General features: G+C 45.2%; 1 protein-coding gene across 3 annotated transcripts in view; it reads right to left on the bottom strand.

Annotated features, from left to right (window-relative positions):
* Positions 1 to 13,710, bottom strand: part of PLEKHA8 (pleckstrin homology domain containing A8) — a 51,156-nt gene that overhangs the window by 14,357 nt on the left and 23,089 nt on the right. The window contains exons 2-6 of one of the 3 annotated variants that reach the window (XM_030550862.1): positions 13,564 to 13,680; positions 12,409 to 12,564; positions 5,125 to 5,249; positions 3,239 to 3,397; positions 2,316 to 2,356 (exon numbers count right to left, since the gene is read on the bottom strand). In XM_030550862.1, the coding sequence (XP_030406722.1) occupies positions 2,316 to 2,356; positions 3,239 to 3,397; positions 5,125 to 5,249; positions 12,409 to 12,564; positions 13,564 to 13,680 (598 nt within the window). Of the gene's footprint in view, positions 1 to 2,315; positions 2,357 to 3,238; positions 3,398 to 5,124; positions 5,250 to 10,714; positions 10,748 to 12,408; positions 12,565 to 13,563; positions 13,694 to 13,710 lie in introns of those variants that run through there. The other 2 variants (XM_030550863.1, XM_030550864.1) reach the window with 2 other exon arrangements.

Genomic DNA, 13,710 nt, shown 5'->3' with positions numbered 1-13,710 from the left:
GGGCACAGCCAACTTGAAATCCAGTTGGGTTAAAAAAAAGCTAAGGGGCAGATATTGTATCTGAAACAGTCCTGCTCCCACAGTTTTAGTCATATTTTCCTATTTCCACCCTCGCCCCCCAGATATCTTTTTCTCCATTGTTTTCTGAGTGAACAGCCCAACCTTAAATAACAGGTGAAAATGGCCATGCAAGTGGGAAAATAAACTATACACAACAAGTCATGAAATGCACAAAGAACTCCTTCCAACCTCAGTTATAGTAATTTAAGGTATTATTTGTAAAAAATAACACGTAAAAAGGTTTTCAGACAGAGTTGCCTTTAAGGAACTGTTCACGCAATTAGAACAAGCAGCAAAGAATCCTGTGGCACCTTATAGACTAACAGACGTCTTGGAGCATGAGCTTTCGTGGGTGAATACCCACTTGGTCAGATGCATGTAGTGGAAATTTCCAGGGGCAGGTATATATATGCAAGCAAGCTAGAGATAATGAGGTTAGTTCAATCAGGGAGGATGAGGCCCTGTTCTAGCAGTTGAGGTGTGAAAACCAAGGGAGGAGAAACTGGTTTTGTTGTTGGCAAGCCATTCACAGTCTTTGTTTAATCCTGAGCTGATGGTGTCAAATTTGCAGATGGACTGAAGCTCAGCAGTTTCTCTTTGAAGCCTGGTCCTGAGGTTTTTTTGCTGCAGGATGGCCACCTTAAGATCTGCTATAGTGTGGCCAGGGAGGATGAAGTGTTCTCCTACAGGTTTTTGTATATTGCCATTCCTAATATCTGATTTGTGTCCATTTATCCTTTTCCGTAGAGACTGTCCAGTTTGGCCGATGTACATAGCAGAGGGGCATTGCTGGCATATGATGGCGTATATTACATTGGCGGACGTGCAGGTGAATGAACCGGTGATGGTGGGCAGATCTGGTTAGGTCCTGTGATGGTGTTGCTGGTCTAGATATGTGGGCAGAGTTGGCATTGAGGTTTGTTGCATGGATTGGTTCCTGAGTTAGAGTTATTATGGTGCGGTGTGCAGTTATGGTTCGGTGTGCAGAACCGGTTCATTCACCGGCACATCCTCCAATGTAATATATGCCATCATATGCCAGCCATGCCCCTCTGCTATGTACATCGGCCAAACTGGACAGTCTCTACGGAAAAGGATAAATGGACACAAATCAGATATTAGGAATGGCAATATACAAAAACCTGTAGGAGAACACTTCATCCTCCCTGGCCACACTATAGCAGATCTTAAGGTGGCCATCCTGCAGCAAAAAAACCTCAGGACCAGACTTCAAAGAGAAACTGCTGAGCTTCAGTCCATCTGCAAATTTGACACCATCAGCTCAGGATTAAACAAAGACTGTGAATGGCTAGCCAACTACAAAACCAGTTTCTCCTCCCTTGGTTTTCACACCTCAACTGCTAGAACAGGGCCTCATCCTCCCTGATTGAACTAACCTCATTATCTCTAGCTTGCTTGCATATATATACCTGTCCCTGGAAATTTCCACTACATGCATCTGACCAAGTGGGTATTCACCCACGAAAGCTCATGCTCCAAGACATCTGTTAGTCTATAAGGTGCCACAGGATTCTTTGCTGCTTTTACAGATCCAGACTAACACAGCTACCCGTCTGATACTTGGGAATTAGAACAAAAATCAAAATTTTATGCTAAAAAGGAATTAAATATTTACTGGAATTAGTTTACTGTTATTAAAACTAAGAAACCCAGAAGAGAGATTACCCTTTTCAGCAAACAGAATATGTTTTAACAACTCTTGTTTTTTAAATACTCGGCTTAAAAGATACATCAGAGACATGGGGAAAATGTTTGCTTTGCATTGGAGGCTGACAGGGGACACGTCACCAGTGCAGATGAAGGTGGTTGTGACAGAGCAGATTTTAAAGAAATGTTCCAGTGGCACATTATACTGGCATTATTGGTCACTGTTGCGATGGACAGCTCATTCACTGCCTCCTGACACCTTTGTTTTCTGCAGCAGCACTCATAATGGCAATGCAGGGAGCAGAAATCAGAGGTTGGAAAGAGAGCAGTAAAGCGTGTGTGAGATGGTTGGCTAGCCACCAGCAGCAAAAGGGCATAATAAGGATAATGGTAAGAGAAGTCACCAGGAAGTAGCCAAGAGGGAAAAGTGTGAGCGAAGTGAAAGAAAATCCACTTAGCAATAGAGTTTGTGCTTGTATCTGGTATTTGCAATATCATCAATACATTCAAAAAAACAACGTAAGAGAGTCAGACATAACCAAAAAAATTATGCCATTCTTAAGAAAAAAAAAAAAGTGTCACTGTACCTTTCTGCTGTAGTGCTACTGGAGGAGACGGGAGGGGTTACCTATAAAAACAGAAAAATTATCCTTAAAATAAAGCAGCATTTTGTGCTCCTCAAACTTTACATTTATTAACTCAAATGGAAGTCAATGAGGAAAATTAAGCTTATGCTTTATACTTCCCTGATTTGGGGTCCATATGAACATATGCAATGAGGTTTGAACCATGAAAATATCGGACCCTTCTCAGGTAACGATCTATTCCGAAGGTTACCGGGCAAAGATCAAAAAAGAGGCTAATCCCCAGGCAGTGTACTGCCTACCTCCACAAACAAAACAAAACAAAGTATGGCAATCCCATGGGAACTGGGGAACAGGAGGGGCCACTGTGAAAGGCTGAGTAAAGGAAAATGAAACCCTCTTCCTATGTTTAAATTAAAAAACTCTACACACACCAGATGAAGAAACATATATGCCTTCCTCCCTTCATCCTAACCGATTGTTAGCCAGGAGAGTTGCCCTAGTTTCACAAATATGCTTGGGAAATTTGAGACCGTGACAGTGAGATGAATTCTCCATCTTCTGGGTAGCTTACAATTGCAAACATGGTGCTGGGCTTATTTTTAAAATTTACTTGAGGCTTCCATTGCAGCTAGCACACAGTCACAATATTCTGGGCCATGGATATTCACAGGTGGATCAGATCCCAAATATTACTGAGCAAGGAGTTTAAACTCCTATTAACAGTAAGTGAATGGTGACTTAAATGTACAGTCGAATCTTGCATCACTTGCAATCCATATGACACACCAGGATGTCACCAATGGATGGTTACTATCTTGATCCTGGGCTAAAAGCCTCATTCCTTACTACCACAGCTACTACTTTCCAGGAAAGGCCGTATGCTTTCGATACTGAGATTGACAGCAGAGATTGCACAACATTACCTTGTTTGATTTGAGAACAGCCAAGTGTGGAGATCCCGATGAGGGGTGATGTATTAACTCAGAAGAGAAGGTCACATTTGCAATCTGCATACATTCTTCAAGAGTCTTCAGGAAGGTGTTACATGTTGATTTCAAGAGAGCTCCCATATCAATTCCATTCTGTGAAATAACCAGATGGCAAGACACTTTATTTGCCATCAACTCCTAATCTGGAAAGACTGAAATTTACAAAACCCATCATCCCAACAGTCGTGTTTCTTAATCATCAGAAGCTCAATATCTTCAAAGAACTAAACATAAGAGGCCATCTGATCACAGCAATGACAGCAGACACTACTGGGATTGCATCTTCTGAAGATATTCCTGTTGCTGTCAGCCTCCACTGACACCAATCTCAAAATGCAGCATTTCAACAGCAACATCTAATTATATGCCACATGCCCAGAGTTAAAACATGGTAAACACATGCCACGGTGAATTCTGTATTGGTCTAGGACCCAACGTTCTGCTATTAGGTTGGCATGACCAGAGGACACCAGGGCAAGAGAATGAAAAGCTGACAATTCAAGTGACCTAGGATAAGATTATTTATGTATTGTACCTATACCCTAAGAAAGGTGACTGCAGTTGAACAAGGTGCAAAACAAAGTACTGTGCTGGCACCAAACCCCTACTTTGTCTATATAACTTACACTGGACAAAGGGTTATATCTGTCTTGATCCTTGTGTATTAGATGTAACATAGAAACATGTTAATGACAACGGATTGCTATTAGGTTAAACCCTTCCAGCTCTGAATAATCCATTGCCAGGTAAAGGGACATTAAAAATATTGACTCATTTTCCCCACAACACTGAATTATGAAGTGAGTAAATACAACATTATATGTGTGTTTGTTACAACAGTTCTAACAACCGCTTACTAGTCCTTTATAAAAGACCAAATTAGGCACAACAACATTACTACTACCACACAGTTTGTTAAATCCATCATCAAGATTTCAGCCAGTGTCTTACTTGGCTGGCTAGGACACCACAATAACTCCCCTTCATGCAGTCATCTGCCAGCCCCGCAACTTATGAATAACATTCCTCTGGGAGGCACCACAGGAGGACAGTACAACTTGGAAAACCACATCTCCTGTCTGAGAGGCTATCTAAGTTCTTCTTGCATATAATCCTTCCACCTCCCTACCCCTTGCATTGAGAAGGAGCATACCCTCTTCTTTAGAAGGCCGTTCCCAAACTGAGCTCCTTCTGCTAGGAAAGCTTGTAAGAGATGCCTCTGGAACTGGTATTTCTTTTCTAATGCGAAACCAACAAATGCTCAGTTAAAACTCCGAAAGCCATCACATGGGCTGGTCAGGAAGTTTCTTCCTCTAGTTGAGTTTCACTGTGGCTCCACACTATCTCTTAATCATTACGTATTCAGCCTTAGAACAGAACTGACTGAAGGAGGATTTTAACAGTCCTGGACTGCAGTCTAATTAGAATCAGGTGCTATACATGTCTTGCATAGCATCTCTTCATCAAGTATGTGCACTTTATTCCTGGAAACATGAACTATATGCACAAGGTCAGTGAAACCATAATTTTTTTTGAGGCATTACTATCCTGATCATAGTTACTGTATATGACCTCAGTACTAGTCAGTATAATGGAGGGCAATACATAATAAAAGTATCATCATATTGCTAACTGAAGTCTGTTGCTTAGGTACTTTTCTCCTACATGCATTCAGCAGGAAAGTCAGTGCAACATTAAACTGGGTAACATCCTTCTTTAAAAGTCACGATGGGTTCGTTATGTGAGGTGTTCAATCCACAGGACAAGTCCAGAGTGCTCAGCACCCAGTGGGATAGGGCTGTACAAAAACAAAGTTGTACCTCTGATTCTGATACACCACAAATGCTAGCTTCCTTAGTTTTATCCACTTGCTGAACAAGGAGGTCACAATACAGTCTAAGCTCTGACATTTTGGTTTTCAAGGCTTCGGTGTTTTCAGTGAGCTCTAAAAATGAAACAAGAAGAGAGTTGGACACATCCCATCAGTCTTGGAGTGGACGTTTTTGGAAAGTTGAGGAAATAACTAGTACTATTTCAATCCAGTCCAACTCATCTGATCGACATTTCAACACATTCTCCATTAAACTGAAAACGTAAGACTTAGAACTAGGTTGCCCATCCGTTCATTTTATGACAATTGAAAAACATGCACCTTTTGATATTTGCCAACACAAACAGGAATAGAGTGTTCCAGCTGAGCTGTTCCGTTATAACACACAAACTTACTACAAAAGAGAAAGAAAAGAGTCTCAGCCACAAGATGCCTGACTTCATGAGCCTTTTTATTCAAGGACTAAATCCCTACATACTATAAGGTGCCTGTTTGCTAAATAATCTAAGATATAAATAACAGTTGTCAGAGGGTCATAGCTCTTTGTTTGTAACTACAGGAGGGTGGAAAAGGGGGGTTGACAAAGACAGCTCATCTTAACACCCATCGATCTCATTATTAATAATTAAGGGACCTGAATGCCTGAAAGCCAGTTTAATAATCTATTCAGGGGTTTTTAATGATCCCCAAATTAAAAAAAGTTAATTTTGTTAGCTGAATGTATTTCAAGTTCTGCGAATGCACCCCGAGTACTTCACCTTGTGACAGTGCTTCAATTTGTGAATTTCATCTTGTTTTGTGTCATTGTATTGATTAAAATGTATAGCCAATTAATTTTGACAACACTTGGGTTTCAATATTAAAAATGTTCAAGAGACCAAATTACCAATGTATTATCTATAGACAAAACGGTCTTGTACAGGAGAGAGATAATACATCCCCAATCCTTCTGAGATGCAGGTTCTCCCAGCATGTTCTTTTCACTTTATGCAGAAGATATGTTCCCAAAATAAGCCCCTATACCTACCTCTATTTATACTAGGCCTGTTTACAAATATAAAGCATGTCATCCAAGACTAATATGAAAATACTGGGCCCCAATTACCTTGGTTTTTGGTAGCATGGTGTTCCCTTCTTATGCTTTGTTTTTGAACAGATTTCTGAACTAAATGGGTCATGAAGGCACTCCTTACCTGTACCAGGTGTGACAAAGTTCCTCCTCTACCTTGGTGGGTCCTGCACTTATTGGCAGATTTGCTCACCTCAGTGATCTCCCCCACAGTCTGGATCAACTCCTCCTGTGTCAGATCAGGAGTTGGGAGGTTTGGGGGGAACCCGGGCCCGCCCTCTACTCCGGGTTCCAGCCCAGGGCCCTGTGGATTGCAGCTGTCTATAGTGCCTCCTATAACAGCTGCATGACAGTCACAACTCCCTGGGCTACTTCCCCATGGCCTTTTCCAAACACCTTCTTTATCCTCACCACAGGACCTTCCTCCTGGTGTCTGATAACACTTGTACTCCGTAGTCCTCCAGCAGCACACCCTCTCAGTCTCAGCTCCTTGTGCCTCTTGCTCCCAGCTCCTCACACACACTTCCTCTTCTCCCTCCCTGACTGGAGTGAGCTCCTTTTAAAATCCAGGTGCCCTGATTAGCCTGCCCTGATTGGCTGCAGGTGATCTAATCAGCCTGTCTGCCTTAACTGGTTCTAGCAGGTTCCTGATTACTCCAGTGCAGCCCCTGCTCTAGTCACTCAGGGAACAGAAAACTACTCAGCCAGTGACTAGTATATTTGCCCTCTACCAGACTCCTGTACCCCACTGGTCTGGGTCTGTCACACAGGGTAGAATACTTACATATCTTACCTTTGACAGTTTCCTTATGCCAAATGCTGAGTTATACTGTTACAAGGTATTGTGGGATACTTACAAGTGAGTAAGAGTAATCATAACAAGATTTCACACGATTGCCCAACACTTTTACTTAATATACGCCATATTAACACCAAAAAAGAGTACTTGAGTACTATTCCTTTTGCGGATACAGGCTAACATGGCAGCTACTTTGAAACCTATCATATTAACACCATGAGCATAATACTTTTAATGCTCCCGCGGCAGCGCTTTGAAGTGCAGCACTGGGAGAGAGCTCTCCCAGTGCTGCAGGTACTCCACCTCGAGGGGAGTAGTTTACAGCACTGGGAGCCGCGCTCCCAGCGCTGTGGCACTGTTTACACTGGCGCTTTAGAGAGCTGTAACTTGCCGTGCTCAAGGGAGTGTTTTTTCACACCCCTGAGTGAGAAAGTTGCAGCGCTGTGAAGCGCCAATGTAGCCAAGGCCTCTGTCTTGTGTTGAGAGCCAGTTTGAACCTATAGTCTGATGCCACGCATAGCAAGGCCAGAGATGAAGGGAAAGTTTCTCACCTTGGGGAGAGTTAACACAGGAAGAGTCACCCAGATGGTGCCAACAATTATTGTTTTGCTAATGACTCTTGTCTGCTTTCCCACCCTCTATTCAGCAAGGGTGTTGGGCAGGAAAACTCAGATGTCTGGGGCATGGGGCCTCACACTGGGGGCTTGGCTACACTTGCAGGTGTGCAGCGCTGGGAGTTACAGCTGTCTTCGTACAGCTGTGTAGGGAAAGCGCTGGAGTGTGGCCACAATGACAGCTACCAGCGATGCAGTGTGGCCATATTTGCAGCATTTGCAGCGGTGCTGGGAGTGGTGCATTATGGGTAGCTATCCCACAGAGCACCTTGTCCCATTTTGGCGCCATGGGTTGTGGGAAGGGGGCGGAGGAGCCAGGTCATTCTGCTTCCTGTCCCAATGCCTCGTGATGCATTGCTTCACATCCAGCAATCCCTGTTTTTCCATCCACGTTTGGCGCCATCTTGACTCTCTCAACGGTTTCTGTGCAGCGCGATTTCTGTGGGAAATGGAGCCCAAACTGCTGAGGAGTATGCTGACGAGTCTCGCTAGCACATCATGTTTGGCAGTTGAGCTATTCCTTAAGATCCAAAGTCATGAGGAGTCCGACGATGATAGCGAGTCGCCTGACGCGTACAACATGAAATTACTTGTGGCATTCATGGAAATGCTCAGCACCGTGGAACGCCGCTTTTGGGCTCAGGAAACAAGCACTGAGTGGTGGGATCACATAGTCATGGAAGTCTGGGATGACAAGCAGTGGCTGCAGAACTTTCGGATGGGAAAAACCACTTTCATGGGACTGTGTGCTGAGCTCGCCCTCACCCTGCGGCGCAAGGACATGAGATTGAGAGCTGCCCTGCCAGTGGAGAAGCAGGTGGCTAATGCAATCTGGAAGCTGGCAACTCCAGACAGCTACCGATCGGTCGGGAACCAGTTTGGAGTGGGAAAGTCGACCGTTGAAATCGTTTTGATGCAAATTTGCCAGGCCATTAATCGCATCCTGCTAAGAAGAACTGTGACTCTGGGGAACGTGCAGGACATTGTGGATGGCTTTGCACAAATGGGTTTCCGTAACTGTGGAGGGGTGATAGATGGGATGCATATTCCAATTCTGGCACCACCCCACTTAGCTTTCGAGCACGTTAATCAGAAGGGGTATTTCTCTATGGTTCTCTAGGCGCTTGTGGATCACCGTGGGCGTTTCATTGACATTAACGCAAGCTGGCCTGGAAAGGTGCCTGATGCATGCATCTTTCGGAACAGTGGCCTGTTCAGGAAGCTGCAGGCAGGAACTTTTTTCCCAGACCGGAAGATCACAGTAGGGGACGTTGAAATGCCCATTGTGATCCTTGGGGACCCTGCTTACCCGTTAATGCCTTGGGTCATGAAAGCGTATACAGGGAAGCTTGACAGGAGCAAGGACCAGTTCAACTACAGGCTGAGCCGGTGCCGAATGACTGTGGAGTGTGCTTTTGGCCGTTTAAAGGGGCGCTGGCGATCTCTGTATGGGAAGCTAGGCTTGGGGGAAAGCAGCATGCCTGCAGTTACATCCGCGTGCTGTACCCTCCATAATATTTGTGAAGGGAAGGGTGAAACATTCAGTCAGGCATGGACCTCCGAGGTTCAACGCCTGGAGGCTGAATTTGCATAGACAGAGAGCCGGGCTACCAGAGAGGCCCAGTACAGGGCTTCAAGGATTAGGGATGCCTTGAAGGAGGAATTTGAGGCTGAAAACCAACAGTAATGTTTGGTGCCTTACACAGGAGTGAAGTGCAGTGGTTACAATGTTAGTAGGAATCTGTGTTTCCTAAGCTGATTTGCAGTGCCTGCTTCTTTCCTGGGCTAAGGTATCTTTGACTTTCTGCAACAATAAAGACTGTTTTCAAAGCCAAGAATTCATTCATTGAAAAGAAAATAACTTTATTGACAGACACACAACATTTTGGGAATCTAAAAAGGCAGAGGGGTGGGGTGGGGAACTATACAGTCACAGGTTTGAATATGTCCTGTCTGGAATGCTGTGCAATGACTGCTGCACTTCAGGATGCCTATACCGCATGGTGATGGGGGTTGAGTGCAGAGGGTAAGGGTCATAGTTCTCAAGGCTTGTTGGTGAACGTACAGGTGTTGGAGGCAGCTGGTGGTGGTAAGAACCTGCATGCTGGGGAAGGGGGTTTTGAGCTGACATTGGGGCACAAGGGAAAGAGCTGTTGGGGGGGGGGCACGGTAATGCTCTGCCTGCATGGCTACGAGCGCCTGGATAGAGTCCGCTTGACGCGTCAGGATGCTTATCAGCTGCTTTGTGCTTTTCTTCCTGGCCGCTGCATTTTTCTGGCGGATCCTGCTTTCCCTTTCCCTCCAGTCCTGCAGTTTTTGATTCTCTCTGGCAGAGTGATCCAAAACTGCTTGCAGCAGGTCGTCTTTGCTTTTTCGTGGTTTCTTCCAGAGGTTTTGGAATCTTTGGGCTGTTGATAACATGGGCAGCCGAGAACTCAAGGTTGCTTGTGGAAAGGCAAAAAGGGCAACACTTAACAGAGGCAGCATTGTTTATATCTCACAGACAGTTATTCCCACACAGGGAAGGAGTTTACAGTCTTCACAATAGCATAATTTTCCCATACCAAAGAGAGCGCACATAACCCACAGGAGCCCCGAAATGGTGAGTAAGGGGGACTGATTGCTTCAGGGCTGTAGTGTCCTCGGGGTTTCTGTGCATTGGGGAAAGCAAACAGCTGCAGGGGGCACCTACACTGAACACTCTCCCAACATTTACCACGGGAGTTGATCCTGGAAGATATCTTGCTGCTACGGGTCACCTGGGAAGAGCGGGAGGGTCTTCTACAGCAATGTGGATTCCGCCCTGGCCCCTATGCAGCTTGCCTGTGTGCAGCAATGGTCCCCCCACCCTTCGCAGCACAGTGGCGTGGATGCGTTAGCCTGACTGGGACAAGGACCACAGTGGCTCTCCCAATAAACTTGCGCAAGCGCATTGCCCACATTCTGGCTGAAACTTTTGAAGAGATTACCGAGGCCGATTATCACGACGTGATAGACCACATCAGTGGCCTATTCCACATCTAGGTATGCATGCATGCAGCTCTGACCCTCCCTCCTCTCCCGAAACATTTCCATCCTGAAAATAAAAGCCACTTACCGGGAACCCACTCCTCCGTTTGTCCTTCATCAAGTACCAGCTGCTGCGACTGGCTACCTTCCTCCTGGCTTGAGAAGAGCTCCTGGCTGCATGCCTCCTGGGACTCCAAGGTGTCTCCCTCCACCCCAGTATCCTCACTCTCGGTTTCCCCCTTCCCCCTTCCTCCTCTTCTTCTTCCCCCCCGCCCGCTCTGAAGTGTCCATCATGGTCCTCGGATTGGCGGTGGAGTCACCCCCAAGTATCACGTCCAGCTCTTTGTAAAAATGGCCGGTCATGATGGCAGCGCCGGAGCAGTGGTTTCCCTCGCGGGCTTTGCAATAGGCACTCCGCAGCTCCTTCACTTTAATCCTGCACTGCAGTGCGTTTCGGTCATGGCCCTTTTCCAGCATGGCCCTTGATATCTGTCCATAGGTATCGTAATTCCTACGGCTGGAGCGCAGCTGGGACTGCACAGCTTCCTCACCCCAAACACTGATGAGGTCCAGCAACTTGCCATTGCTCTATGCTAGGGCTCGTCTGGCACGTGGAGGCATGGTCACCTGGAAAGATTCACTGATTGCAGTCCACAGCTGGCTGAGCAAACAGGAAGGGGATTTTTAAATTCCTGGGGCATTTAAAGGGCGGGTCACCTGAGGCCAGGGCAGTAGAGTTTGAACTGATGAGCAGAGTGGCTGAACAGCCATTCTGGGATACCTCCGAATATCTCTGGAGGACAATAACAGCGCTTTTGGTGGCCACACTAGCGGAGCAGCGCTGCAGTCATTATTCCCCAGGCTGAGGTGGAGTACAGCCAGCACTGTAGCCAGGTAAATACAGCGCTGTATGTGCCTTGCAAGTGTGGATGGTGAGTAAGTTGCAGCGCTGTAAAGCCACCACCAGCACTGCAACTCTCCAGTGTAACTAAGCCCCGAGACTCTTCACCAAGACTGTGCTTATTAGCAGGAAGGTTTCTGCGTGGAAGTGGCTGACGACTGCCAGCAGCATGAGGGACTTGCTGCAGGGAGACAAGGGCATCTCCACCTACCTCGGACGTGGGCAGATCTCAGACCCAAAAGACTCTCAGGAGCGGTGAGGACACGGAGGGAGGGAATTGTTGTTTTTCCCCTAGATCTGTAACGATATGTCTACACTGCTCACGTCACGGCTCTTCCAGCAATAAAAATAACCACCCCGAACAAGCGGTGGTAGCTTTATTGCTGGGAGCCACATGCTGTCTATACTGGTGCTTTTCAGCACTAAAACTTTTGTCGCTCAGGGCGTGTTTTTTCACACCCCTGAATGACTAACTTTTTAGTGCTGAAAGTGGCAATGTAGACACAGCCTAAGTGTGTGTATGTGTGTTTAAGACATTCCTTTGGGAATGTCTGGGTGTTCCCTATTTAACTGTCACAGGATCCTTGAAGGCTTAAGTAGCTGTGGGGATTAACTGTTTTTTCATAATTTAAAATGAACCAAGATCAAAATGTTCAAAGTCAGAGTTAGGGTCAAGGTCCTACATCTCTGATAAGGCTGATTTTCAGAGGTGCTGAAAGCCTCCTGCCCAGGTCTGGACACTTTAACTCAAGTACAGATTTTATCATTCCTAGTTGCAACATTCCTAGAAAAAAATAAGGAGATAAAGAACAAGTAAAAAATGCATTGTTCAGAAAGGCTAGAAGTGCCAGATAAACACAGCTCTGAGAGAATGTTCTTACCTTTTTCTCTCTGCGCCCTACTGTCTGTCAGACAGGCCTTGGCAGTTCCAAGTGCAACCAGCCATTTTTGCCTCTCAGCTGTGCTTCTGGCTTTCAGGTAGAAGTACTGTTCTCCAGGAATAATCAGATCCATCCGAGTACTATCTGCATGGTGAACTAAGAGCAACATAGATTAAAGTCACTGAATTAAAACCCTACAGTTTCTGAGCCAAAACCCTCCAGTATGGTGCATGCTTTCCCTCACACCCATCCTAACTTTACAACAGAAAAATACTAGGATTCTTGCAAATGTATGGGGAAAACTTGAGGTCAAATAATATTTGAAAGCTAGTTATCAACAGTCAAAAAACTTTCCAACTTGCCATTTTGTGACCGAGGCTAGTGAGTTTAACTTGTCAGCCTCTTAGGGAAGGAATGTTCCATGCCATGAAACAGGAATCCCTTCCACTTTAATAACAAAATAAAGAAAAAAAAGAGCAATGCTGAATGAAATCTCAGTCATGTCCTGCTAGACCCATGAGGGCTACAATACAATGAGAAAGAAGTGCAAAACAAGAGGAGGGAGAGAGAAAAAAATGGAAAAGGGGAGAACGTGTATGACACATGTTTATGTGATTTATACAGGTGCGGGACGGTCAGTAAAAGGGAACACTCTCTGCTGTGAAAGGAAGATCTGAGGCAACCTCCTCCAACAAGTCTGTATCCTTGTCCATCTTTCAGTTTTCCTACCTATATTTATACCTCAAAATTATTGTCACTAGTCTGCTCACTCCTAATGGATTAAGAGCTGAAGTGTGGAAGTTTGTTCATGATTTACACCATCAGAGTGGATTGTCTTGTTTTAGATCTGTGTCAGGGAACATTTAGCTGGACCTGTGAGCCCCTACACCATGGCTCACAAAAGAAATTAACGTGTTATGCCAACATGCAGCATACCCATCACACTAGATGTTTATAGTTCTTGGAAAAAAATGATTTAATTATTTTAAAGTTTAATAGAGGTTATATTCATGTTGTGATATGGGAGTGGAAGGAGGAGAAGAAATCATGATACAAGACATGTCAGATCACAAAAAATGATATTTAAGAACCACAAGGGAGCAAGAAATTTATTGGAAGAATTTTGCACAGCAGGTTCTGAAGTTCCTTAGTTACCTTGAATTTCACACACGGATATTTGGATGCTTCCCTTACAACCCTTCCAGGCATCTTCCCGAGAGTCGTAATATGACAAGATACCACCACAGAGAAGAAACCATCGAGGCTGCCAGCCTGCAAAGCAAAACTGCATTTCTCAGTGAT

Source organism: Gopherus evgoodei, chromosome 2 (genome assembly GCF_007399415.2).
Source record: "Gopherus evgoodei ecotype Sinaloan lineage chromosome 2, rGopEvg1_v1.p, whole genome shotgun sequence".
NCBI lineage: Eukaryota > Metazoa > Chordata > Testudines > Testudinidae > Gopherus > Gopherus evgoodei.
This window is presented reverse-complemented; position numbering and strand designations above follow the sequence as displayed.